This window comes from Bipolaris zeicola (assembly GCF_000523435.1).
Source record: "Bipolaris zeicola 26-R-13 unplaced genomic scaffold scaffold_64, whole genome shotgun sequence".
NCBI lineage: Eukaryota > Fungi > Ascomycota > Dothideomycetes > Pleosporales > Pleosporaceae > Bipolaris > Bipolaris zeicola.
The window spans coordinates 1-26,659 of record NW_006912113.1 but is presented as its reverse complement, the minus strand read 5'-3'; the positions used below and the strand labels follow the sequence as shown (position 1 = coordinate 26,659).

The 26,659-nt window shown below is 51.5% G+C and overlaps 14 protein-coding genes across 14 annotated transcripts; 8 read left to right on the top strand and 6 right to left on the bottom strand.

Moving 5' to 3' along the window:
- Positions 1–65: 65 nt before the first annotated feature.
- On the bottom strand, positions 66–783 carry COCCADRAFT_25856 (uncharacterized protein; the record flags this gene model as incomplete). The annotated part of the gene is made up of 2 exons (XM_007713589.1): positions 66–163; positions 564–783. The coding sequence occupies 2 exons, from the start codon at positions 781–783 to the stop codon at positions 66–68; spliced, it is 318 nt and encodes a 105-aa protein (XP_007711779.1).
- A 1,038-nt stretch (positions 784–1,821) lies between these two features.
- On the top strand, positions 1,822–3,140 carry COCCADRAFT_94782 (uncharacterized protein; the record flags this gene model as incomplete). The annotated part of the gene is made up of 2 exons (XM_007713609.1): positions 1,822–2,952; positions 3,009–3,140. The coding sequence occupies 2 exons, from the start codon at positions 1,822–1,824 to the stop codon at positions 3,138–3,140; spliced, it is 1,263 nt and encodes a 420-aa protein (XP_007711799.1).
- Positions 3,141–3,621: 481 nt separating this feature from the next.
- Positions 3,622–3,798, bottom strand: COCCADRAFT_94786 (uncharacterized protein; the record flags this gene model as incomplete). The annotated part of the gene is made up of 1 exon (XM_007713608.1): positions 3,622–3,798. One exon carries the CDS (start codon positions 3,796–3,798, stop codon positions 3,622–3,624), a length of 177 nt encoding a protein of 58 aa, XP_007711798.1.
- A 315-nt stretch (positions 3,799–4,113) lies between these two features.
- COCCADRAFT_36335 (uncharacterized protein) lies at positions 4,114–7,143 on the top strand (the record flags this gene model as incomplete). The annotated part of the gene is made up of 1 exon (XM_007713607.1): positions 4,114–7,143. The coding sequence occupies one exon, from the start codon at positions 4,114–4,116 to the stop codon at positions 7,141–7,143; it is 3,030 nt and encodes a 1,009-aa protein (XP_007711797.1).
- A 559-nt stretch (positions 7,144–7,702) lies between these two features.
- COCCADRAFT_94781 (uncharacterized protein) lies at positions 7,703–9,338 on the bottom strand (the record flags this gene model as incomplete). The annotated part of the gene is made up of 3 exons (XM_007713606.1): positions 7,703–8,655; positions 8,703–8,757; positions 8,844–9,338. 3 exons carry the CDS (start codon positions 9,336–9,338, stop codon positions 7,703–7,705), a joined length of 1,503 nt encoding a protein of 500 aa, XP_007711796.1.
- Positions 9,339–10,109: 771 nt separating this feature from the next.
- On the bottom strand, positions 10,110–11,692 carry COCCADRAFT_36332 (uncharacterized protein; the record flags this gene model as incomplete). Its single annotated transcript, XM_007713605.1, has 4 exons — positions 10,110–10,360; positions 10,408–11,482; positions 11,571–11,633; positions 11,690–11,692. 4 exons carry the CDS (start codon positions 11,690–11,692, stop codon positions 10,110–10,112), a joined length of 1,392 nt encoding a protein of 463 aa, XP_007711795.1.
- A 713-nt stretch (positions 11,693–12,405) lies between these two features.
- COCCADRAFT_25853 (uncharacterized protein) lies at positions 12,406–13,208 on the top strand (the record flags this gene model as incomplete). The annotated part of the gene is made up of 2 exons (XM_007713588.1): positions 12,406–12,669; positions 12,729–13,208. 2 exons carry the CDS (start codon positions 12,406–12,408, stop codon positions 13,206–13,208), a joined length of 744 nt encoding a protein of 247 aa, XP_007711778.1.
- Positions 13,209–13,829: 621 nt separating this feature from the next.
- Positions 13,830–15,908, bottom strand: COCCADRAFT_25852 (uncharacterized protein; the record flags this gene model as incomplete). The annotated part of the gene is made up of 2 exons (XM_007713587.1): positions 13,830–15,208; positions 15,272–15,908. The coding sequence occupies 2 exons, from the start codon at positions 15,906–15,908 to the stop codon at positions 13,830–13,832; spliced, it is 2,016 nt and encodes a 671-aa protein (XP_007711777.1).
- Positions 15,909–16,912: 1,004 nt separating this feature from the next.
- On the top strand, positions 16,913–18,619 carry COCCADRAFT_94852 (uncharacterized protein; the record flags this gene model as incomplete). The annotated part of the gene is made up of 1 exon (XM_007713604.1): positions 16,913–18,619. One exon carries the CDS (start codon positions 16,913–16,915, stop codon positions 18,617–18,619), a length of 1,707 nt encoding a protein of 568 aa, XP_007711794.1.
- A 603-nt stretch (positions 18,620–19,222) lies between these two features.
- On the top strand, positions 19,223–21,238 carry COCCADRAFT_36328 (uncharacterized protein; the record flags this gene model as incomplete). Its single annotated transcript, XM_007713603.1, has 2 exons — positions 19,223–19,585; positions 19,646–21,238. The coding sequence occupies 2 exons, from the start codon at positions 19,223–19,225 to the stop codon at positions 21,236–21,238; spliced, it is 1,956 nt and encodes a 651-aa protein (XP_007711793.1).
- Positions 21,239–21,615: 377 nt separating this feature from the next.
- COCCADRAFT_36327 (uncharacterized protein) lies at positions 21,616–22,409 on the bottom strand (the record flags this gene model as incomplete). The annotated part of the gene is made up of 3 exons (XM_007713602.1): positions 21,616–21,648; positions 21,697–22,176; positions 22,227–22,409. 3 exons carry the CDS (start codon positions 22,407–22,409, stop codon positions 21,616–21,618), a joined length of 696 nt encoding a protein of 231 aa, XP_007711792.1.
- Positions 22,410–22,829: 420 nt separating this feature from the next.
- On the top strand, positions 22,830–24,331 carry COCCADRAFT_36326 (uncharacterized protein; the record flags this gene model as incomplete). Its single annotated transcript, XM_007713601.1, has 4 exons — positions 22,830–22,959; positions 23,041–23,929; positions 23,982–24,110; positions 24,166–24,331. The coding sequence occupies 4 exons, from the start codon at positions 22,830–22,832 to the stop codon at positions 24,329–24,331; spliced, it is 1,314 nt and encodes a 437-aa protein (XP_007711791.1).
- Positions 24,332–24,675: 344 nt separating this feature from the next.
- Positions 24,676–24,846, top strand: COCCADRAFT_94879 (uncharacterized protein; the record flags this gene model as incomplete). Its single annotated transcript, XM_007713600.1, has 1 exon — positions 24,676–24,846. A coding segment is annotated over one exon (171 nt), but the record flags the coding sequence as incomplete, so codon positions are not given.
- A 1,124-nt stretch (positions 24,847–25,970) lies between these two features.
- On the top strand, positions 25,971–26,427 carry COCCADRAFT_36325 (uncharacterized protein; the record flags this gene model as incomplete). The annotated part of the gene is made up of 2 exons (XM_007713599.1): positions 25,971–26,178; positions 26,264–26,427. The coding sequence occupies 2 exons, from the start codon at positions 25,971–25,973 to the stop codon at positions 26,425–26,427; spliced, it is 372 nt and encodes a 123-aa protein (XP_007711789.1).
- Positions 26,428–26,659: the final 232 nt, after the last annotated feature.

Here is a 26,659-nt window from a genome sequence, read left to right as displayed (position 1 = left end):
GGCTGCGACTGGCTTGTGTAGCGAAATGCGGTGTGCATGTCGACGCCCTTGAGATGCGGGGGTTGCTAATCGTACAGCCCCTCGCTTGGCTGCGCGCGTGCCATGGCAATGGCGGATGCTTGGACGAGGCCGGCACCGTGTTTGTGTGAGTGTGGCTGCATGGCTGCGTATATAGTATGTAAGTAGGAAGACTAATGGGGACAAAGGGAGACGAGTATCAGAGAACAGGGTCCTCGTATGTTGGTGTCGACATGGGCGTGGGTTGGAAGCAGACTTGCGCTTCTTGTGGCCTAATTTGTAATATGTAAACAAGTGTCATTGTCGGCACGTCATATGTACTGTAGATCCAAGCGGAATTACTCTACCACCAACGGCTATCGGACGAACTCGGAGTTCAGGGCGGCATGGTTGTGCCTGAATCCAAGTGGTTGTGATGATGATGATGCTGATGATGGTGACGATGCTGGTGACATGCTCCGGGATAGACAGGGCTGCGAAGGGCAGTGGCGTCACTGTGCTTGCGTGGCTACTTGTGTCCATGTATGTACATAGCATGTACCTACTATCTGATAATCTCGACAAAAGCGGCTGGCTCTCTTGATCCCTAATTGCGTGGGCCAGCCCAGTACTTGGCAGAGTTTTCGGTGGACCATCCGCGGTCCACAAGTATGAGGTTAGCAATGCGTCGTCGCCTTTAACCTCAGTGCCGTCGGCTTGCAACAGCTGTCGGCCACGGCCCAGCGACCCAGTGCCTTGGCCAATGGCCCATTGTCCATGGCCCATGGCCCGCAGCTGGCGGCCGCTGCAAATCTCACGCAGCGGTCAACTGGCTCTCGCAACCACTGGCGTACAAAATAAAACATGTCGAAAATCCCGCAAGCCAGGCCTCATCTAGAAAGCCGTACACGACGGCCGGGCAGTGCACCATCTACCATGGGTGTACCCCTCGCACAAAGCCAATATTTGATCCGCCACTCGTCCCAGCTCTGCCTCCTGGTTTTTTTCTTTCTTCTTGTTGAAACGTATCGCCGAGCCTGCTACTCACTGCGCTGCGCTGCTGGCTTTGTTGGTGCGCAAGTCGCGGATCCGTCGGCCAACGTCCACCCATCGACATCATCTGCTGCACAGCCACCCTGTGTGGCTCCCCAGTGTCCCGTGAGACCGCAAGCAAATTCAAAGACGCCTTTGACCTCCCACGCTTCAACACGCCGCCCTTGATCATCGCCTTGCTTCATACGTAGACTACTTTTATTCACACGCCCACTCCATCCACCCGACCACGCCGCCACCCTGTTTTTGCGCCTCCAGACCCCTCACGCGCACCTGCCGAACCTTGTCTCCACCACCCACCGTCGACGAAGATACGCCGTTTTGACCGCCGTGCAATAACTCACCCTGGGCTTCTTGCCCGCGAGACACCTGCGTCTCCAAACCTCTGCTGCCGCTACTGCTTCTACTGCTACTATTTCCACTACCCACTACCACTCCTGCCACCGCCGCTGCTGCCAGTGAGCTCCCACCTGCCCACCCTTTACCTCGAAGCCGTGTCGCGCATTCCTCGCCTACACCAGACAAAGAGGTACCACCATGGCGGCCCCAACCACCACCAGCCCGCCTGCCGCGACAGCTAAACCCGTCGGCTCTCCCCCGGCCTCGGCCTCGACTGCATCGTCGGTCCACTCCCAACCAGACACACTTCTGGCTCTTCCACAGGCCGTTAGCCCTGTCGCTCCATCGAGTCCTACTCCCACTGTGAGCCACTCCGGCGCAAGTAGTGTGCAAGCTGCCGCCGAAGCGCTGCTCAAACCCAAGAAGCCCACCATGACGTCGCGCATCAGCAGCATGATGGGTATCAAGAGTTCTACCAATGCCGACAAGAACGGCGACGTCAAAGCCACAAATGGCGCGACTGCCAACGGCCGTCCCCCGCCAGTGCGCCAGGGCTCCGTCAACAGAAAGGATGGCCCCACGGCGCCCTACAAGCGCTTCTGGCTCAACGAAGACGGCTCCCACGAACACCACCTCAAGGTTGCCAAGCGCCAGGAGAAACTCTCAGACATGTTCCAGAACTTGATGTTGGGCAAGAAGAAGGGCGAGGCTCCAGAGGACCAGCCGCTGAGTCTCATGTCCAACTGGGTCGATGTTATGCGCAACGAAAAGGAAAAGCTTGCAGAGCAGAAGAATGCTGTCAACGCCCTCCCCCAGACGTTGGTCCAAAAGTACGGCAAGTGCCAAGAAGTTGTTGGCCGCGGAGCCTTTGGTATTGTTCGTGTCGCACACAAGCAGGATCCCAAGGACTCAAAACGAGAACAACTATATGCCGTCAAGGAGTTCAAGCAAAGACCTGGCGAGTCTGCCAAGCGATATCAAAAGCGCCTGACATCTGAATTTTGTATATCCTCCTCCATGCAACATCCCAACGTCATCACCACGCTCGACCTGCTCCAGGACGAAAAGGGCACATACTGTGAAGTCATGGAGTATTGCTCTGGTGGTGATTTGTATACCCTGGTCCTCGCCGCTGGCCAGCTCGAAGTTGCCGAGGCAGACTGCTTCTTCAAGCAGCTGATGCGCGGTGTAGAGTACATGCATGAGATGGGTGTTGCACATCGTGATTTAAAACCCGAAAATCTGCTCTTGACAACCCACGGTTCCATCAAAATTACCGACTTTGGTAACGGCGAGTGCTTCCGTATGGCTTGGGAAAAGGAAGCCCACATGACTGCTGGCCTGTGTGGCTCAGCTCCTTACATTGCACCTGAAGAATACGTTGACAAGGAATTTGATCCCCGTGCTGTCGACGTGTGGGCCTGTGGTATCATCTACATGGCCATGAGGACGGGCCGCCACCTGTGGCGTGTTGCTCAAAAGGGCGAGGACGAGTTCTTCGACCGCTACCTCGAGGATCGAAAACAGGAGGAGGGATACCGACCTATCGAGGTTTTGCGAAGAGTGAGTCATGATTCTTTACAAACCGCTACGAGGAATAGCTGCTAACACACATCTAGCGACAATGTCGTAACGTCATCTACTCAATTCTCGATCCTATACCCGCCCGTCGTTTGACGGCGCACCAAGTCCTTGCTTCGGAGTGGGTTTCTGAGGCTAAAGTCTGCCGCGCAGGCAACGAAGGCTTCTAAACCAACTCCACCTAGGCTGGCCCTTCTCATTCTTTAGCCTTTTCCCGCGGCTCTTTTAACACCTCCTCATCTTCAGCCATTTCCACTGGATGTTTGCCTTCATTTCTTACTCGTCTTGGATTTCTTTTTTTTGACATACCCCTTTTACGCTTGGTCCCATAGTATAGCGAAACCGTTTAGGCATCGGCACTTGTTGCATTCTCGTATGGCGTTTTCTTTCAGCAACAACACGGATCACCATAACGATACACATGAGTACTAGACGATGGCGCATGAAGGCGAGGAGCAATGGGCTGTCCTGACCAAGCTGGCGGCTGGTATGTCTTTTGGCTGGGCGGTTGGATGATTGGGCATAGACTCGACGACTGGTAATCGGACTTGGTTGATAACCTGCTCGTAGATCACGTGTAGGACGGCAACCTTGATGGAATGATTATACGAACAGCACGCAATCTTGTACATGAGCGTGTCGCGTGCCACGCTACGACACTCTGGTTGAGTCTTTGCATGTCTCTCCTTTGTTTTGGTCTTGGTTGGGAAATGGGCTCAGTACTGTATGTGACACGGCAAAGCCCTCAAGCTCTTGGGATTTATGATTGAAGTATAAGAATACAAAAACAATAATCGTACATGCATGCATCTGATGCGAAATCCACATGACAAGATAGATGGCAAGAGTTGTGGTTGCTATACTAAGCCTTCATATCGTGCTCTTGGCAGCGTCATTGGCTTCGCTAAACATTGCGCTGTGCTGAAGCAATTCACCCATGGAAGCGGTGAAACAGCCACACGTGTCAGACACGAACGCCTGTTCACGCCGCGCATTCCTCCGTGGCTGCACTTGCCCCCCAGAAACTTGGGCGGTACCCCATGTCATCTATCTCTAATATCGGACAGGCCACCTGGAACTACCCCAGGCCTCCCTCTGCCACCTGGCACTGTAACCTGCTTGCGCAAGACATGCACCCAAGCAATGCTCACGACCGGCGCCTCGCTCCATAATTGGACCATCCTTTTGCTGCTATGCAGTACATCCACATCGGTACTCGCTGAGACGGCGGCGAATGAGACGACGACTGCTGAACAAAGCGCTGCTGGTGCATATTCAGGTGCCACGACACACCATACATCGCAAGCCACTTCGTTGCCTTTGCCTTTGCCCTCGCCTTCGCCACTGTCCGCACGAAGATACTCCGATAGCGAGAGCACCTCTCCGTACCGCACCATCAACTACATTACACACACGCTACCGCAGCAATGCGCAAAGACGAGCTGGTCGGCGCCAGGAGAGACGGCCACTGTGAACGGTACAGGCGTTGAAGGGGCGGCCATCGCAGGTCTGCAAACTCCAGCCCCTGGAATATGGGTGGGGTCTGAGGGCATCGCAAACGAGGAGAGAAAGAACGCCAACTCGGACGCATCATCACAACCAGACGTGACTGGCGCCGCGCCAAGTACAGCAAGCAGTGGTACCGAAGGCACGCAGCCGGAGCTAGAGCTCGAGGTAGACTCGCCTTTTGATAATGCAAACTTTTTGTCGTTTGAGGAGTGGAAGAAGAAGAATCTGGCCAAGGCGGGCCAGTCGCCTGAGAATGTCGGGCAGGGAAGGCCGGCAGCATCAAATCAAGCTCCTCGTCGGCGACCCGTCAATGTCAATGCCCTGGACTCGTTTGGCGATGAGGGCGAAATCTCGATTGATTTTAGCGGATTTGGACGCCCAGAGGAGGGGGGCGTGGCAAATGGTCTTCAGCAAGCCAGGCACAATGCGGAGGTTACGAAGGCTGCGAATGGCGACGGCAAAGTGGCTCCAGGTTCGTGGGCGCTGAGCAAAGACGCTGGCAAGACGTGCAAGGAGCGATTCAACTACGCCTCCTTTGACTGCGCTGCCACTGTTCTCAAAGCTAACAAGCAGGCAAAAAGCTCCTCTTCGATTTTGGTCGAAAACAAGGACAGCTATATGCTGAACATATGCTCGGCCGACAACAAATTCCTTATAGTTGAGTTGTGCGACGACATCCTGGTCGATACTGTCGTTCTCGCCAACTATGAGTTTTTTTCGTCCATGTTCCGACACTTTAGAGTCAGCGTGTCGGACCGTTATCCTGTCAAGATGGAAAAGTGGCGGACTCTGGGGACGTTTGAAGCACGCAACTCTCGCGACATTCAGCCGTTTCTCATCACCGAGCCACAGATTTGGGCCAGATATCTTCGCGTCGAATTTTTGACGCAGTACGGAAATGAATACTATTGTCCACTTAGCTTACTACGTGTGCATGGCACTACAATGTTGGAGCAATTCAGACAAGAAGAGGAAGAGGCGAGAGGAATTGATGATGACGATGATCTGGAGGCTGATGGTATTGAAGTCAAGAAACCGGCGGCGGACAGCGGGCCGTTGCCTCCAGAGGATATACCCATCGAGGCTCTCAAGGACGATGGTGCGAGCTTCGCAGCGTCACAGGTCGTCGATACAACCAGTCATCAGAGTAATCCCGAACCTTATACGGAACCGGACCCTCCCAGCCCGTCCTCTGAGGCATATGGCTCGTCTACAGTTGCAAATGAGCAATCAGGTGGTCAGATGACTGATGTACCCCAGAATCAACAGGCCCCAGAACAAAGCTCGGCATCCTCGCCAACCCCTACGGATAACTTGAGAGACTTGAACATAACAGCTTCTGGAGAAAATAATGCACCCACTGTAACTTCGACAACGGACAAGGCCGAGACTTCATCCCCAGTCCACGGCTCCACAGCCGATTCCGTGGCGGTCACCTCGCCTTCTGCACCACCCAATGACAATCCCACGACTTCCTCAACCGAATCGATAGCGTCAGGATCTTCAAGCAGTTCATTAGCCAAAGTTTCTAGTGATGGCACAGTTGTTCCTCCACAGGCGCAGTCGCAAGGGCGGGGCTCGGCTACCCAGCCCAATGCTCCTACGCCATCCACTCAAGAGTCGTTTTTCAAGTCGATACATAAGCGCCTTCAGTATCTCGAGGCAAACAGCACGCTCTCACTGCAGTACATTGAGGAGCAGTCTCGCGCGCTTCGGGACGCGTTTATGAAAGTAGAGAAGCGGCAGCTGGCAAAGACTGAAAAGTTCCTGGATCACCTGAATAGCACAGTGATGATGGAGCTCAAGAGTTTCCGCAACATGTATGATCAGTTGTGGCAGAGCACAGTGATTGAGCTGGAGAGTATGAAGGAGCGACAAAAGTCTGAGATGGGCGAGATTGGCACGAGGCTGAGTTTGCTGGCGGACGAGCTCGTTTGGCAAAAGAGAATGGCTGTGGTACAATCCACATTATTGCTCTTGTGCCTTGGTTTAGTGCTTTTTGTACGGTCCGGCACGCTGGGATCCAGTGCAGATGTCCCGATTGTGCACCAGCTGGGCAACAAGTACACAAGCTTCTTCGAGACATCGCCAACACGCAACACACCCAACACAGCAGGCATGGCGCGGCGCCGCAGCACCTTCCGCAAAATGTGGAAGAGTGACACCTCTGCCGGCCTCAGCGACCACCACAGCGACGCCGAGACCGACGGCCTACGCAGCCCCGTCCAAGCCGAATGCAGTTCTCCCATCCCCGACACGCCCATCGCCCACCGCCGTGGCAGCAGCCTCTCCCCCCGCCTCGACAGCCTACAATCCACACCCGTCCGCGACCACAATCCCGATCACATGCCCCCAACCCCCATGTCCGAAGACCAAGCCGCCCGCATCCAAGTCCTAGCCACGCAATCCGGTCCCGCTACCCCCAACGGAACCCGTGATAGTCGCCCCTCGTGGGAAGAGGTCGATCGCGCAATGGACTTGCTCAAAGCCGAAGAACAGAATCAGGAACCGCTTTCGCCGGTTTCATCTCCGTCATCGCAGCATCTTCAGTCAAAGGGTAGAGAGCGGGCCGGTGGTGGGGCGGGGAAAAAGAAGAAGAGGAGTCCGTTGAGGAGGGCGCATAGTCAGTATGATGAGGGGGGTGAGGAGAGTCGGGGTGGGTGAGTAAAGTACGGGGAGAAGAGGGGAGGGGAGGGGAGTAACGGAGTAAGTAAGTGATTGTCTCCCAGAACCTTGAGTGGGGAGTTGGCTTGGAATTTGAATGAGCAACCTTCTTTTTTTCTGTTTTGCTTTTTCCCAATGCGAGCCGTTGGGCCGATCTTGCATGGAGTAGGCGTTTTTTTTCTCTTGCTTCTTCTTGGCTTCAACGCGTGATGATACACCGACATCTCTTTCTTTTCCTTTCCTTTTTCTCCGTACTCTTGTTGGGGAAAAAAAAGTCCTGGACCGCGGCCTTTTGTGTACAGCGCTGGGCTGCATGCGTGGACGAGCAAACGACATTGTCTGTAATGCATTGTAGATGGAAATAGCAAATTACATTATTTTCCGCATTCGAACTATGTAGCTACCACAAATTTCACGTGCCTACTAATTCCCTTTTCCTTGATTCGAGAATGCTTGGCGATGTGTGAGTACATTTCACCGTACTGCAACTACAGACTCTGCATTCTTTCCAAAATCCACACTCACTTCCCCCATTTTCGAAGATACTAGAGTAAGCAATCTACTGTTCGCCCCTCGCATCCCTCTCATCCTTCTTCTTCTGCCCATTCGGCACCATATTCGCCACAGGCGCCGTACCCGATGTGCTCTGTCTAGGCGCAGGCGTGGAACGAGTTGAATGGTTCACAGGCAGAGAAACTCTGCTATTCAAGTCCTCGCGGGAATATACTGGCGTGCCAAAATTCTGAAGTCTGATGTTAGGTGTGGCAGAACGGGTGTTGATGCATTTTCTGGATGGGAACTTGGGGCTGAATGGGACTGGTGTGGAAACAGGATGAGGATTCATGTGAGAAGTTTGTGTTGCGTCTTGGGTGATTTCTCGTGCTTCTCTATCTGACAAATTTGCGGGGCGGTGTGGTTGGAAGGGGGATGATGTGTTTGGTTTTTCTTCATCGCTGGTTTGCTCAGTGCCGTCGTTTGGTGCGGCGATGTCCTTCTGCTTAGGGATGTTTTGATCAACATTTAGACTCCCTGGCTGATGTACTATTCCTCCAGCGTTCTCATTGTTGACAGGGGCGTGTGAGATGGAGCGAGTTCTACCGTCGTGTCTATGCTTGTCCGGTGTGCAGTCCCCATCACTACCTCCATTTTCGTCACCCTGTGTACAACCGCAGAAATCGTGCCGGTACTTCGGGGTCTCTCTATCAACGCGTTTACCGAATGGTTCGTCGAAATCCTGGAGTACGCTCTTCAAGGTAACAATTGACCGGTGGAGGTCGGGGAAGTCGCTCTCGCAGGCGGAGTAGATGGATACGACATTCCAGGATGCCATCATCACATTGTCAAAGTTTGGAATGGCGGCTTCCACGATACTGTTAAAGAGATTGACTTTGATGTCGCTTGGAATGGTGTCGAATATCCTGCTCTTTGTATCTTCGGGGATGGTGTCAAGACCTGTGCGCTTGCGCTTGTTGGAAATATGCTGCTTGACCTGGTATGACCTACTCTGATTTACTGTTATTTGTTAGTCTCGGTACTGGGTGCAAGAATGATATGCCTACACTGTGAAGCTGGCTGGCTTTGCTCACGCTTGGGAGGATCAAGTCTTGTGAGAGTCTGAAAGGAGTTAGCAATCTTTCCCCAGTATAACCAAACACGCGACCGTGTGTCACTGCTACAAACAGAACTCCATTATGACATACATCTCCATCGTGAACGGGCGTTGGCGCCCGGTTCGCCATGTTGTAAGCTGTCCGCCTAGCTTCATTGATCTTGTTCATTCGGGAATAGATAGCATGGAACTTGTCCCTGAACAAAGGCACCATGCCTTTAGCAATGAAGCCATGAATGGGTACAGAGTCAAGAGCGCCGTCGTCTTGTGGAAGCGGATCTTCGGCGCGCATCTCTATATGGCCATTATTGACCACCAGATGGACCCGATAGATGGAATTCTTTTCCTCAGGGAGCAACACATTTCCAAGGTCAAAGTGTGTGGCTTCTGCCTTGAGTGTGACCAGGGTGAGTTTAGGTTGGATGACACCATTGACTTTTGTGTACGTCGGTGGCTCGTCTTCACTGACTCCTTCTAGGAACCCATTTAGATGTTGCGGGTCGATGAAGCGGAGTTGATCTCGCAAGATTAGAGCGCGCTTTTGAGGCTTATTAAGCGCGTTGAAGGTTGGGGCCGCAATGTTCATGGTAAGAAGCTGAATGGGTTGTGTTGGGATCGTGGCTAGACTTTTCATGAACACTGACGGCGACTGGTCAGCTCACCAACTAGAAGCAGAAGCCTGTTAGTAGGAAACGGGTTGCAATTGACTGGGAAGGGAAGCTGACAAGTGAACCCGAACAAAAAGGACCCGTTGGTGAGTATAAATACCTTAAGGCAGCAGTCTGGCACCGTCCTCTCACTCTTGCGCCATCCGGTCCGCCCCCCGCAGCCTTTGTGCTTGCGTTCTTTCACTAGAGAATGGGTATTCTGCTCTTCACGGCCAGACATTGAGCTTCTTGATTCGGCGCCTGTAGACATATCTGGGTGAATCGATGATGTTTTCATCATAATGAATCTGGAGCTTTAAGTGTCCGTGGATAAAGTGGTGTACATTTGCACATGAAAGTCGCATGATTCTAGAGGGAACAAGGTGAAATACCAGGAGAATAAAGAAGCTATGGCCGGATTTGACTCACAACGTGGCACGATTAGTCAGAAGTGAGGTCTTGGAGATGGAAGGAGCGACTAGAGCGCATGGAATTGGGTAATTCCATCGTCCGGCACAAGAATACTTCCAGCATAGCAATAACACACGCACTGAAAGCTCACATGAATCATGTAGAACCACAGCATACCACAGAAGATGACTGGTCACGGAATTATGGCTCTATGATAACCAAGCTTTGACTGCAACCAGCACACTGGCGTGTAGCTAAAAGCTGGGAATATGATACAAGACATAACTTGTGTCTCAAACCTACAAGTACAAGCCCTCAGGCTCACCCTCAGTCTTCGTCTTGAGCACGCGCTCCCTTGCAGTCCTAAAGTCTTCCATGTTTACACGCATACGGCGCTCACGTAGGGCCATGAGACCGGCCTCGGAACAGATCGCCTTGACGTCAGCACCAGAGAGGTCGTCTTTCTGGTTGATGAATTCGTCAAGATCGACATCTTCATTGAGCGACATCTTAGAGGTGTGGAGAGTGAAAATCTTCTTCTTGGTGGTTTCTGATAATGGTCAGCACTGGCATACTTGAACGGATGTCGCAACTTACGATCAGGGTTCTCAAAGAGAATTTTTCGGTCAATACGGCCAGGACGAATCAGAGCAGGGTCTAGCGTCTCAATCTTGTTGGTGGCCATGATGACCTTGACATCACCACGGTCGTCGAAACCGTCCAGCTGGTTCAGGAGTTCCAGCATAGTTCTCTGGATTTCTCGTTCACCTCCCGAAGTCGACTCATAACGCTTGGTACCAATGGCGTCGATTTCGTCAATAAAGACAATGGAGGGGGCGTTCTCAGCAGCTGTCTGGAACAGCTGTCGGACTAGCCTGGGACCGTCTCCAAGGTACTTTTGGATAAGCTCACTACCAACGATGCGTAGGAACGTAGCACTTGTCTGGTTGGCGACAGCCTTGGCCAACAGCGTCTTTCCAGTACCGGGGGCACCGTACAGAATGACACCTTTCGGTGGCTTAATGCCCATCTCCTCGTACAGCTCCGGATGCAGAAGAGGCAGCTCGACAGCCTCTCGTACTTCTTGAATCTGCGACTCAAGACCACCAATGTCTGCGTATGATTCGGTGGGCGCCTTGTCGAGCTTCATGACTGAGACGGACGGATCGGCATCATCTGTGAGCACACCGACCACGGAGACGGACTTGTGGTGCAGGAGGATGCTCGCGCCAGGCTCGAGTAGATCCTTGTCGACGAAAGACATGATGGAAACGTAGTATTCGGGGCCAGTCGCGCTCGAGACAATGGCGTGGTCGTCATCGATGAGTTCCTCCAAATTGCCAACGCCCATGGGACTGCCTCGCATGTCGTCGACGCGCGAACGCTCGTCGGCATTCCGGTCTTCCGCACCTTCTCCGGCGGTTGATGCGGCGGGCGCATTTCCTTCCTTGACGGCCTTTGCCTTGCGGAGGCGCTCCTGGTTCTCAACGTATTCCTCTTCTAGCAATAGGTGGTCGTGAATGCGCTGCATCCGGAGATATCGTAGCTTGCATCGCGCGGTCGGGTAGACGGTGGGGAGCTTTGCGGCGGCACTGGGACCAGCGGCCTTCTTCTTCTTCCTGCCGATGCGGGTCGTGGGTTGTGGCGGGGGCTCGTACTTTGGCTTATCCTTCTACAAGGCGGCTGTCAGTGTCTGGGCTGAGACACCACATGGCGGGCTCGCAAATGCTGTCAAGCCTGAGATGGCAGTTGGTACACACCTTGTCTTTCTTGCTCTTATCATCACCTGGAGGCCCACCTCCTGCGCTCGACTGCTGGTTACCCTAGACGTGGTCAGCATATCGTGGTTGCCGCTCGGGGAAGAAGCAATGTTACATACCATGACACCTGTTCAGGCAGAAGTGAGTGGATCAAGCGTGTATACCAATGAAGGGGGTCAATGACAGGATGGCCGGGCGCGCGTGGTGGGGGTGAAGGCGATGGAGACTTTGTGAGGCCGTGGATGTTTGTAAGAGGTGTTGATGTGCTGATGGCGAAGCTCGTGCATGTCGGGGGTCGGGACTAGTCCGCTGTGGCGTCACTGCACTCGATACCGCCTGGAGCCCCAGCTCTACCAACCCCAATCCATACATACTACATTTATATAGACTTGACAAGGACAGACTCACCAGATTCCTTCTGACAAACGTCTTCGTTCAAACAGGCACACAAACACACCCATCCCATCCACTGCTTGTGTCTCGAACCATCTGGAGGATCCACGCCGTCGAGCTTCAACCCCGCCGGCGAGCTTCCTGCGCCCTTCACTGGGTACGTACTTGGCCTTCATTCTCATACGGTACGGGTAGGTGGCGTGTTTTGCTTGTCCCATTCTGGCCCAGCATACGTCTATGGCTGCAGATTGCCAAACACGCTCTCCAACCGTATTCACGATGCATTCCCCGCACCGGTCGTTATGGGCCTCAGGCTGACTCTCACGTCTAGAAATACCCCGGTTGCACCCACCACCCACTTGCTGCCTACTTCCTCCAGCCTCGCCCTGCCTCCTTCCCCCCGCCTCACTTTCAACTGCACACACTCCACCACCACGCTGCCATGGCTGCATCGAACCGAAGCAGGCGCATTGCCAAGGAGATTGCCGATATCAAAAACGACCAGCACTCCAAAATCATTGTCGAGCCCGCAGGAAACGGCGATGATCTCACACATCTGCGCGGCCAGTTCACGGGGCCACCCGATACCCCATACGAGGGCGCCACCTACTTTGTCGACATCAAGATTCCTAGCGAGTATCCCTTCCGTCCGCCTGTGATGAAGTTCGACACCAAGATCTGGCACCCCAACGTCAGTTCACAGACAGTGAGTGCCCGCGCTGCCATGATCTTCTACTTAGAGCCACCCAAACCTAACAAGCACAGGGCGCCATCTGTCTAGACACACTATCGTCCCAATGGTCGCCAGTCCTGACCATCAAATCAGCCCTCATCTCGCTCCAATCTCTCCTCAGCACACCCGAACCAAAGGATCCCCAAGACGCAGAAGTCGCTGGCATGCTCATCCGGAACCCGGCCGAGTTTGAGCACAAGGCCCGTGAGTGGGCGGTCAAGTACGCCGGTGCGCCACAAAAGGAAATCGCAGAAGGCAGCGGTGGTGCCACGGCTGCTTCGATCAAGAAGAAGGCTCAACAAGCCAAGCAAAACGAAGAAAAGTCCAAACTGGCAGCATACCGGGGCTACAATAAGGACTTAATAGACCGCTTTGTGGCAATGGGCTTCGACGTTGAGATTGTCGTAGAAGCCTTTGAGTATGTTGGCATCGATCGCATGGGCGGTGAGGACTATGAGCTGGAAGAGGCCTACATGGGCGACATTACTGCCCGCCTGTTTGGCGAAGCTTGAGCCCATCATATTTTTTGCCTTCATTTTCTTATCGACATGTTACCGCACAGCGGATAAGGGCATGCTTTGTCCTAGTAATTGCCAAGACCAGCATCCTATCCACTGGTTCCTGGCATGCGCGTTGAGGGTCCCAAGGCTAGAACTGTCCACCATCCTAGACCGTCATGGCTTCTGAAGTGGATCATGAGAAGCAGGCGTTTCCTTTTCCTTCATATTATGTTATCTAACTTATTTCATCACTTACAAAGGCGTCACATGACTGGTGTTATGGCTAGGGCAGAGGACATTCCAGGATAAGTGGATTTCTCAATAAATGATTTTTCGAGCAAACAAATCTGTTCAACTGTGATTTAATGTTGTGAGGTTCTTTAAAGGATATGCTTGAGATACTGCAATCACGTGTGTCAATACCGCGACCAAAGGATTCGTCAAGGAATGAACTTGAAGTTTTCACACAAGTACTGAACCATCAGTCGTTATGTACAGTTGTTGCGTTACAAGAGCGTCGTCTGAGCATAAAGGAGTGAGGACTGCAGAGGAATAAAAGATGAGTATTAAACATTGACTTCATCAGACATACAGGAATACCAACTATACTAATCGACATACTTACCGGGACCCTCACCGTCCAACAAGTACCCTCTGACTCTTCCTCGTCTCAGTGGCATAATTCCTCTTCTCCCCCGTAACAAGCAACTGCACATGACCCTTTACAGTCGGCGTGTACGTCACATTCGCACCCTGTTGGACAGCAAATGCTTCGTATGCAGGCTTACTGTTCAGAATCCACTGAGCACTCAACTTGACACCCGGATCCCAGCGCCCGACACTGGCTCTCACCACCTGACCTACAGAGACTTTGTCGGCACCTTGAATCTGGGGATCCGCCTGGCGCTGAACCGCAGCCTTGCGGCCACCGTGCTTGATAACCTCATCCCAAACATTGCGACGCGTTGACGGCGCCGTACACGCTTCACAAAGCGGCTTGGGACCTCCGGGAGCATGCTCCTTCACCCAACTTTCCACCAACTCCAAATAATCCCAAATATCCCTATCTTGATAATTGCCCCCATGTGTCTTTTCCGGAAGGATAGTAACATTCGCCCAGCCCTTCCCACCGACCTCATCCGTCCTGTTCCTAAACTCCTGTACGCCCTCATTGAGAAAATACGTATCCCACGAGCCGACGTAGACGAAAAGCCGGTCTGCAAGCGCAGTACCGAGATTGCGAGTGGACTTGAAGTTCGCAATGATGTATTCGGTGAGATCGAATTGTTTCCAGTAACTCACAGCTTGAGGGTAGATCTTGCCGGTCACCTTATCCCATGGCTCAAGTGGATAGTTATTGTAGCCTTGGACCCCGAACACGGCGTTCCAGATGTCCCACTGGTTGAAGGAGCGCGAGGCAGTGCCGAAGGTGAGTTCCCAGTGGTTTTCGGACGCGACGGTGGCTTCGATGACTTGCGTGCCGTTGACGAAGGTTTGGATACTGGGGACGCTGCTGCCATCGTCGCGAGTGTATGCGTTGGAAGCGGTGTAGAGAGCGATGTCTTGGTGGCGGTAGAAGGATAGGGAGTCTGGGTAGGAAGAGAAGCAGGCGCCGAAGAGGTCGGGGCGGTAGATTACGTTTGCGATTGATTCCCAGCCGCCGGTTGAGCCGCCGTCTTGGATGCGGGCGTAGGGGGAGCGGATGGTGTGGAATTCTTGTTCGATGTAGGGTAGGAGTTCATCGTTTAGGGCATCGCCGTAGGGACCTAGGTTTGCGGTGTTGACGGCGTACGAGTCGTCATAGTAGGGTGCTTCGTGGCGGAAGGCGACAGTGATGAATTTAGGAACTGGCCGTTCTGGCTTATTGTCTGTTGTGGGGATGATGCCTTTGTTCCAGATGGAGGTGAAAGTCTCGTTTTTGCCGTAATTGTACGCACCAAAACCATCTGCCCAATGGTTTTGGTGGTAGATGACGGGATACCGTGTCTTTGTGTCATTGGCATTGTAGCCGGCTGGTAGCACGATGTTGGCGCCAACGTACATGTCTCGTCCCTAGAACTTGCTTAGCTTTTTACTACGGATCTTGATATGCTTGAGAAGCTCTGTGTCCTCGTAGTTGCCCTGGTTGCATCCGCTGATTTCTTTCCCATTGAAGTCGGGGACTTCGGTGATATTGTTGAAGGTCAGTTGAATGGCTTGTTGGCTGCCAGATATGGTGATGTTTGTAACTGGTGTCACTAGACTGCCAAAGCCATTGACGTTTGGCGCACCGTCGCCGCATGGAAAGCGGAGGCTAACCTTGGATCCATCGCTGCGGGTTACAGTCTCGTATCTGGTGAGGAATGCTTGTACACTGTAGGTACCTGGGTCAATGTTGTCAAGACTGGAGTTTGGCCAACCAAAGACTCCAGTTGCAGTACTGTCGTTACCACCACCAGACAACGTGACGGCCTTATCCGATCCAAACCCGTACACGTTCTTTCCGAATATCTTGTTGGGTGATGAAGTGACATCGGTGTCGTCGAGAGGATCGGTTCCAGCAGGCGCAAACATCAATACAATGCGACCATCGGTAGTTGTATCCAAGAGCCCGTTAGCAACCAATAGTTCGACGTTGAGGTTAGTGGCATTGCTGCGCTTTGTATCGGACAAGGCAGCAGGATGAGCCAATGCCCCGACAGTGAGCGAAGCAAGAAGGAAATGCTTGATCATTTTGCACACGAGAACTGTAAAACAGTCTCAATCGAAGGAAAACAAAGTTCGATCACTTAGAGTACCAAGCTTTTGGTGGGTGGGTAAGCTTTTCTATGCTCATATGAAAATCTAGGCTAACCGTCATAGTTCTAGCCACATGGAGAAGACGCAAACCCTGGCTCTCGGTCGATCGATAAAGCGGGAAACCCCAGACCAAGCGGGCTAGTCCACCAAAACGACCAATCTTCACAACAGGATATCAGCAGCACCACAATATTATTTTAAGAGAAAATTAGAGCCAGTGATCGCGCTTACTCTATAAGTACTATACCTAAGCGTATAATAACTAAAATAATATCAGTCGTGCTGCAGCAGGAGCAGCGTTTCTAAGCGGGCTTCATACCGTTGGTGTTAGGCAATTTTATTTCCAGCTTACCCGATCGACCGAGAGGCTGGCGGGTCATTGAGTGGGGGCTACAAGATAACTATCCGAGATTGATACCAAATACGAAAGATAGAAGCAATTATATCACCAAACATGTTTATCCATGTATCGTGATTAATAATTGGAGACTGCTAGTGATGCTAGTGTAGTTCCAGCACAGTGGTTTCTGGTATCACTTACGCAGGAACCATGTGTTGATATTTCTGGAAATAGTACAAGATTCACCCGTTCAACTGAGAACAGGAAGCCTAAAGTTTCTTGATGTCGCGAGCTTTAGAATGCAATATGTGCTTTGCTTGTGCAAGTAGTACAAGTGCTGTCAGGTCAAGCGGCTAACTACATTTGGCCAATGATAACATTCTGGCAGATGACAGCAACATCAATAATACTTTCATCCTGGCTCTACCTTTCTACGATTTTGTCAAATTTTTGAAGAGAATAAGGGTGGACGTGAGCATGATAACCTTTTTCGTTCTGCACTGTCTACCTAACTTACTTGACGTCACGACTTCTAGATCGACTACACTGGCGTATCCAGACACCTCACACAAGATGAACATACCTCAATCCACCCACAATGGCCCATATAACCATCAGACATAACAAGCTTGGCTTGATAAGATGCCTAAAACAAAACAACAATGCCTTCATCAAGCTCCTAGGTCTTCCCTACGGCACCATCCCCCATCGTTTCTCACGCGCGAAGCTCTGTCCAAGCCTATCAAACAGCAACAACGAGAGATACAAAGACGGTATATTTGACGCCACAGTTCCTAGTCCCTCGAGTATCCAACCATGGGGCAGTGTCAAATCCGACGCTGCAAATATTCCGCTTCCAACAGACAACTTCCCAGATGATGAAGCCCAATCCGAGGATTGCCTGAATCTCTCTATACACTTACCCAGGACGCTCATAGATGATAATGCGGAAATACACTCTACAGCCAAATTACCCGTTCTCGTCTTCATCCATGGAGGCGCATATTTTTTAGGGTCAGCAAACCGACCATACTACAACCCGGAGAACCTCGTCAGCCACGCCATACACCGCAGCACGCCCATAATATTCGTAGCCATCAATTATCGCCTCGGCGCACTTGGATTCTTGCACTCCAACCACGCGGGAGATCTGGTCCCGGAGAACAACGGCATCCACGATCAGGTTCTCGCATTCGAGTGGTTACGAATGCACATTGGCGACTTTGGCGGACATGTTGATAACATCACTGCTATCGGACAGAGTGCAGGGGCTGAAAGTATTTCCGTGCAGACTATGCACACGCCGTTGTTCAAGCGCGCTATCATGTTTTCTGGGACGCCCGTTACGATGCCTGCCATGATGCCGGACGAGCATCATGATAATTTTCTCGCGCAGGCGAAGAAACTGGGTCTTCGCATCACCGAAGAGTCTGACGATAGCGAGAGAGACGCCAGACTAATTGCAAATGATATGATAAACATCGATGTATCCAAGATTAGAGACCTAGCCTGGGTCGGTCTGCCATGTACAAACAGTACATATTTTCCCTTTGAGCGACCGAGCATGCAGTTGGTAAAAGAAGGCAAATTGGCTCCTCCAAACTGGCGTGAATGGGCGAAACCCGTCGAAGCGCAGATTATTGGGTCGACTACGTATGACGGCGGGGTATCCTACAACATGATGAGCAAAGACGGTAGCAGAAGCGGCCACGCTGAAGCCTTTACCAACATCGCTCAAGACGTCTTGGGTCCTAAAAATGGCACAGCACTTTTAGATCTGTATGGTATCAGCTCCGCAGCCAACGACGCAGACGCCCTCCAGCGCATCTGTCTGTTTGAAAGCGACATTGGCTTCTTTGCCGCAGCACTGAGTCTCGCGCAAGCAGACCTCGTGCCCGCCACTTATTTCCACGTCTTCGACCTTGGCAACCCGTTCCCGGGCCCCATAGGCAACCACGGGGCATTTGCAACGCACACTTTTGACATTGCTACATTGCTTGGTGGAGATCATGAGGATAAATTACCCGCGCACTATGCACCCGTGCTTTCGCAGTGGCGCAATCGTATTCTCGATTTTGTTGTCCATGGAACGCCACCGTGTGCGAGATATACGAGCGCTGCTGCAGGAAACGGTCTGATTGTTGACGAGAAAGGCGTAAGAGAAGTTGGCGGTGAAGCATGGCTCGATAGCCATGGCGGGAGACGAGCAAGGTTGTTTGAGCTGGCGGCTAGTATTGATCCTGACGCTGGCTGCGATATTCTCTGGCTGGAAGTCTGTCGACGATTCTTGATGCAGAGCGAGTAAAAAATCGATATCTCTGTCTTTGACTCCTCTCAAAATACATATCATTCCCTACTTTCCGTCACGTTGCCCACCGTTTACGTGGATAGATGTCTACATGATTCATTGATCAGTTCACACGCAGGATACTAAAGATCAAACCTGTTGATCGTCATCATCGGTCCGAAAATGTAACCCAGCACGTCCGTCTCTCCTCGTTTGATTCGTCACTCGGGCTTATATCTCTCGAGGTTAAGAGATAAATATGAGAAATCCCGCAACTTTGCCTCTTTCCCCGCTATCGTTTGATGCGGGGTGAATCTTACACATGCAGAGATACGCTGTGGTGTTTCCTGTGTTGACCGAACATTCGCCCGGTAAGCGTGAGACCCGACACTTTGGACCAGAACGACCCGTCTTTACAGGGAAGGTTTTCCTGGAGAACTACTTAAATGTAAAGCTTTCGCCGCGTACTTGCTTACATGTCTGTCCAAAACCATCTCGCACGAAGGATAAACATCTTATCGACGGTCTCGCCTACGCACTTCTATTACGCTGGCCCTGTGCACAAAGGCTCTTTTCCGTTGGTCTCAGTAGTACAACACGGCTCTTGGTGTGATAAGAAAGATGGCTCCCGCTGTTTTTGTCGATCCCAACGACCCCGGTGCGCCGATTGTGCAAAAGTATGCTCTCGAAGCAGCGAAGCGTTTGAGGGAAGATGGTATGAATCAGTATGAGCAGCTTCACTTTAGCGAAAATGAACGTCTACACAGCCTGATTAAAGATATATGGGCCGATCATGATGCACTTGATGCGCTTCCTTTGCCCATTGATGATGATGGTCGCGTCAAGTTTTTGATCATTGGGGCTGGGATAGCTGGAATTATCACGTCGATCAAATTGATTAAGAAAGGATTCAAACCGGAAGAAATACTCATGGTTGATACCGCCGGAGGTGTTGGAGGAACATGGTATTGGAATCGGTATCCGGTAGGCTGTTCATGCGTTACTTCGGGCCCGCATTGATGAGACTGACCACAGCAACATTAGGGATTGCATTGTGACGTTGAGTCATATTGCTATTTTCCCTTTTTGGAAGACACAGGATATATGCCTCAGAAAAAGTATTCCTCCAGTTTTGAGATTCGCAAGTACTTGGAGCAGCTCGTCGACAAGTTTGGGTTGAATAGTCGAATCTTGTTCCGCACACAAGCCAACAAACTCGAATGGAACGACGATATCAAGGCCTGGAAGGTTAGCGTAGTTATGAGACGTGGTCCAGAAGGAAAACAAGAGGAAAACCTTTCGTTTCATGCCGATACGGTTACCATTGCCACTGGTCCACTTCCTTACCCAAAAGTACCCAGAGTACCTGGATTGGCACAATTTTCCGGGCCATTGCTCCATGCCTCGCGTTGGAACTACGACATCACCGGAGGTTCCGCCAATGACGAAATACCAGACATGGCCAAGCTCAGAAACAAGGTAGTAGGTATCATCGGTACAGGTGCTACTACAATCCAACTTGTTCCCCAAACGGCCAGGTTCGCCAAGGATGTCTATGTATTTCAGCGCACACCTCCCCAAGTGTACGCTCTAGGTCAACGTGATACAGATCCCGAGGATTGGCATCAGAGGATAGCCGCGAAACCTGGGTGGCAACGAGCTCGGAGGGAGGCCTTTGCAGAAGCGGTGGTTGGGAATCGGAAAATGGAAGATGAAGATCCCAATCATGGATGGGTGCAAATAAAAAGCTTCGGCTCCCTCTACGGCAACGCTCAGTTTGGCAATGTTACACGCGACAAATTGCAGGAGCATATTGGTAGACTGCTCGCACTCGATTCGAGGAACAGCGAAAGAGTCCGCTCGCGGATATCGGAGATTGTTAAAGACAAGGAAACGGCTGCAAAGATGACGCCTTGGTACCCGACATGGTGCAAGCGTCCGACTTTTAGTGACCAGTATCTGGAAGCCTTTAACAATAGTAATGTTCACATGGTTGACACAGATGGTGCTGGAATCGATAGCGTCACAACGAAGGGTGTTGTTGCCAACGGTCAAGAATACCCGGTTGATATCCTTATTCTAAGCACCGGGTATCGCTCACCGCGTGCTAGAGGGGCTCCAGGGGCGCGTACCGGCACGGAGATTATTGGTCGTCATGGGCGTCAAATATCAGAAAAGTGGGAAACACAGGGCGTCAGTACTTTCCAAGGAGTTCTAACCAACGGGTTTCCCAATCTCTTTATGCTAGGTATGGACCAAAGTACCTCAACAGCAAATTGGGGTCATGTCATGGATGTGATGAGCGAGCACGCGACTTCCATTATTGAGATTGCCTCTAGGCAGACGCTGGATAGACCGGGGACTGTAGTGATTGAGCCCTCGGCTGAGGCAGAGGAAGGGTGGGGCATGGCAATTGCGAATTGCTCTGGCCTCTTTGGTGCAAACGTAATCTGCACGCCAGGGCATCAAAATCTGGAGGGTGAGACACTAAAGATGCCAGCGCCAGATGACCATGAAGCAATGATGAAAAGGGCAAAGTCGGTGATTTGGGGCAGAGGTATAGTGGACTTTACCCGAATGTTGGAGAGGTGGCGTGAGGATGGCAAGTTGGAGGGTCTTGAAGTGACTGTGGGGTGAGGCAGGTGCGAGTAGCGCCAACAGGCAGGGATCCACCTTGAGTTGTACAGGACACATTAAATTGACGACTGCTTTCAAGCTGAGATAAAGAAAGCGAAACTAAATTGCATTGCCATGGGATTGGCCTCGATATTAGTAGTAGCTGGTTGAGGCTTATAAATTTTCAATCGATGCAACGACTATGTCACTTGCAGGTGTTGTAATGGCAATTCCTGTCCTATTATTGTGACTATCTTATGATCCTCCTTACTGATGTTGTCATCGAAAAGAGAAAGACCCAGAGGTCAACAGCTACAGCGCAAGCGGTGAATAACATGATGATGATGCTCGAATGAATCAAGGTATCGACCGTGTCATAGCATTCGTGATGTCTGCTCTCATGCGAACGAGACTGAAGGTACAGGGGTCTCCTAGTGGTTGGTTAGTAACCATGCATGTAGGCTCGGTTCCGTACTTGCCGCTTTCAGCACTTGGTAGGCGTTGTCTGTTTCCAGCGCAACAGAGTCAGGCTTCACTCCGTCAGCCCACTTCCTTTCCCATTCTACAGTACCATGCACTCGATTCACTGGCCCGCCATCTCCAGAACTTGTTGGGTCATCTGCATATGTTCCTCCAGTGCCAGTAGCATTACCGTTCTTCACTGCACCACCAAAGCGAGTGCTGGGCTTGGCTGATGCTCCACGCTCATTGAATTTGCCGAGGATGACGAAGCCTGCTAAGCCCCAGATGAAAATGAAGGTGGCTGAGCAGCTAGCGATGAACACAGTGGGTACAACAAAGAGCAGAGAAAAGCCAACGACGAAGAAGGTGACGCTGAGGGAGACAAGTAGTCCGAGGAAGAGGCAGGTGGCCAGGGAGACAAGGAGAGTGGCGGCTACGAAGGCGACGAAGAGAACGAGGGGAATGCCTGTGAATGCGGCTTGGGTGGTAAGGAAGGCCTTTGCATAGTCGTCAGTTTGGGCAATGCAGGCGCCTGTAGAGAACATACTGCTGTCTTGGGGTTTCGATTGGCATAGTCGCGTGACTGCTCAATCATCTCCTCCCGGCGGCGGGGTGGGAGGAGTTGGTTCGTGGTAGCCCCAATCTGGGCCTCGACGCTTTTGGCGGCATGGTGGATGCGATGGCCAACATGATCAACAATGTCCCCGGCTTTCTGGGCGACGGAAGGCATTGTGGGGGTGGGGAGATCGATGGAGACGGGATGAGATGAGATGACAGGAGATTAGCAGGGGACGAAGAAGCAATGGAGACGGATGGTGTTTGTCACTGGAGGGAGAAGGAAGGATGAAAGCACAGTTGGAATTGCCTATTTACACGGCACGCCGTTACCCTCGGAGCCAGCTACAGTAATTGATGGATCCAAATAGGGCAGCGCCAGGATGGTTGGCCACGACAATGGCGTTTGGGATATGCGGCAGTGAAGAGGGCCGGGACGCGTGATTCGCGCGTACGTCATGCCATCCGCGCTAGTCAACACCCTTGTCGCTCGCCTACCATCTTTCTCCTCACCGCCCCAGCGTTCTGCCAATTCAAGGTCGAACTTTTTGACATGGCGCGACACGCCCTCCCATATCGCGCCCGCACCGACGACATGAACGACAAGAAGAGAAAGAGACACGCCGAAAACGGCGACCGGCCCAAGAAGAAGGCCGTCGTCGCGCCCCAGGGCAATGTCCGCATCGACATGGTGGAGAGCAAAGAGACGCTGGGCCCATTGCTCGGTATGTGACTGCCTCTCCAGCCTGTCGCAATAACTGCGCCGTTGCCTGCAATGCCTACCGTTTCCCGCTGACTTTCCAAAGCTGTCACTCCTGGTCTTGCCGTTCCCCCAAAAATCTCATTCGCCCCATACAAGCGCACAAAGGTCCTCCCGCAGGGCGAAAGCACCGAGCTGCTCTTCCAGTCTTCTGATCATCCTCGCCTCGACTACATCGCACAGGAAGAGCGCGATGGCAGTTCCGAGAGCCAGCTACAGGACTACGTTGGTGTTTACGACCCGGCGACAAGTAAGCTGCAAATTGTCCCCGTCAAGAGAGTTGTTGTTCGAAGCACACTGCGAAGCGAAGTCGAAGAGATGCGCCAAGAGCAGGAAGCGCTCGAGGCCCAGAACAACACAATTATGGCAAAGAGAGCTGCGCTTGCAGCTGAATTCGGATCCAAGAAGTCAAGAAAGGCCCTCGAAGACCGCACGCTGAACGCCATTAAGAGTGGCGCCGGAGCCAATGAGGTTGCCGAGAACGTTTTGAAGCAAATGTCCACCTCCACCAGTGTCATGCCCACCAGCCAAGACCTTGCGGCAGCTGTCGACAGCTCAAAACCACGGCCAGTTCCAAATCTCGCAGCGGAATACCCCGGCGATGTCTACCCGATCAGTACTGTTGTTGGCAGCGAGCTAATGACTATGCTCGACGTAAAGGACTGGGTTCAGGCATCTGCAGCTGGTCAAGGTGTTGAAGTCACTAGCAAGTACGTTGCAAGGCGCATCGTCAAGCTCGCCAAGAACAAGCAAATCCAAAAACTAAAGGTTTTGCGTTTTATTTTGCTCTGCATAAACTTTAACGCCGCTTTGGTTGGTGCAGGCGGTGCTCGGCCAAAGAAAATACCCATTAAGGGTAAGCTGGAAGCAGCCATGGGTGAAGATGCGCCAGCCGGATGTGTTTTGGCCATCAGACGGAAGTTTGCCCCCGAGGGGTGAGTGTTTCTGATTCCCCAGTTACAAGAGACGGCGTTAACATTTTTTTAGGAGCTCCGAAATGCCTCGCTGGAACGTCGATAATCTCATGACCCACATCGCAGCCGCAGCCCTTATCGTCGATGACCAAGCAGTCGACGTCAATGATCTCCGCGAAGACCTCAAACTCGAGAACAAGGAGTAAGTAGCCTGGCTTGTAGACCAGATCTGTAGCACATACTGACACTACCGATAGAATCAAGCAATACTTTGCTGAACTAGGCTGCAAACTCACACCCCCAACGCAGACAGATCTCATAAATCTGAAGCTCACAAAGGCCGAGAGTATCAATCATTTCGTTGCAAAACTCAAATTACCATTGACGTTTCCAAAAGTCGGGGGCAGGTTTAAGAGCAAGTAGTCATAGTCAATTTTTTTTAGCGTCGTGATTGCAGTTATCCACAGGCGTTCGGGTCTAGTCACCGAATTGAATGTATACATGTTTGAACACTTACGAGAAGACTTCTTCTGTTCTTGGTTGGGGTGGACCAAATTAAGTTGCGATCAATGACTTGTCGATTATTTGGTGTTTCCCTCCGTACGGGTACTGATGAGATTGCTAATCAAATCTTTAATGTGCAAAGATAATCACCTTTTCCCCGACAGTCTTGGAATTCCTCTCAATCAGGAAATAGTTGTGCGGATTGTCTTTCGAATATCCGAATGACCTAGCTTACTAGCCGTACTACTTGAAGTACTTAGTGCAGGCTTCATCTTGTATTTGGACACACTCGTCTGCCCCTTCTGTACAGGCTAGCAGATGGGTATCTCTTACCCGGAGGTATGGTAGTGGTCGCACGGATCATGGGTATGGGTTGGGTAGGGTCAGACCATTTCTGGATAGAGGTAGGGTGGGGTCGCACAGACCATGGGTAGGGGTAGAGGTATGGTAGAGGGTCACCCGCCTGCTATCCTAGTTGCCACGCGCACACATGGAATGTGCAGGATCATGTCATCCGCGTAGTTTAAATATAGTAGCTGGGTACGATGACGAATTGGGAATGTTCTAAAATCAACGTAGGCCTTGTAGACATGTCGTGCGCGTTTATTGTTCTTTTCTCACGCTTTACCATAACGCATCCTGCTCAAGTAAGGTGTCAAATGCTGAACATCCTGACGCGACATCACTTATCTTGAACTTTGAGCCAAAGTAATTCCTGCATGAGACATTGCTGTAGTCCACTGTATAAGGCGGACTGTAGCGTGGCCTCGTGCAACAATTAACTTTGGATTCCTTGTACGCGAAAACCCCCAGGGGACTGATCATAATATGCAACAAAAGCTGCAATAAGTCCAACGAGTACTCCAGTGACTCTTGTATTTTTATTTCATTCTTGTGCTATCGTATGTTTCCTATATGGACATGCAACAGCACATAAGCTGCACTGACACATCGTCCGCAGTAGGACTTTGGGAGCCCCATCCCCACCCTTCTACTCTCGACCCATTCTCCCACCGTGCTACGAACCTCAAAGGCTTCGAGAACTAAAGACTCTATGACGGAACTCAGTTCCAAATTCCCATCAAAGCCCCATGCGCATGTGAATTTTACCATGACCCTAACATGCAAACCAATGACACCACCACAACGCCATTCCCGCCATTGTCCCACCGACCCAGCAAATATCCAAAACAAACGATCTACACGTTGTAAAAACCACAAGCCACTTGTTTAGATACCGATCTGCAATGAGCCTACTACATCATTGACTTTTGTCTCTCCCGCTCCAATAGATGATTCCATGTCCAAGTGTCGCCATGACATCACGATTGTCACTCAAGCGCATCACCCACTCGCACAATCCCTATCTCCCAGTGACGACAAGCGCCCCAAACCCAAGCATGTCAAGTAATATCTACGTATCCCCTTAAATATAAATAATACTTGTCAACCCTCGAAAAAGTTACACACCCCATCCATACCCAAATTTAAATCCCAACTCCAAACCTAACCCACACAACCTCTACCTCCAAGACTCCCCTCCGAACAAAAATCCAAGATGCCCAAGTTCACCGGCCCCCTCATGGAACAACTCGGCATGGGCACAGAGAACCAATCCACGCCCAAATCCACCTACCCAGACTCAACCAACATGACCGACAGCACCACCGCGGCAGCCGATAAACTCGGCGCCAACAAATCCACAAACGCCATTCCCCAGGACAACCCCAGTATGCTCTCTTCTGCAGGTGCAATTGGGAAGAACTGTATGCTTCACATCCCTCTCACCTCTTCCCATTTGAAATATCCCATTTTCAAGTTGATATGGTACTAATGTTCGAGGGAAACAAGTCAACCCAGATGGCGCGGTAGGAGCTATTGGCCAAGCGATTGGAGGTCCTTTTAGCAAGGATGGTGTCATTGGAAGCCAGTTTGATGCGAGTAAGAATGGGATTGCGGGACATGTGGAGCGGGCGGTTGATGGGCCGAGCAATCCGGCTGGAAGCTCAAAGTAAAGTTGCTATGTAGAAGACGACTTGTAAATATAGCCAAGAGGCCAATGTATTGAATTGAGGAAAGAAATGTAAACTTGAAGTTCACTAAAACCATGTAACGTGCTGGATAAGCGAGTTGGCCAGGCAAGCGAGTTGGCCACCCCACCAAGTTTGCGCACCTTTATGAACGTTTATCTCAACAACGCAATATTATAATATATAGAGAGTAATAGAGTAGACTAAGTAGTATCTA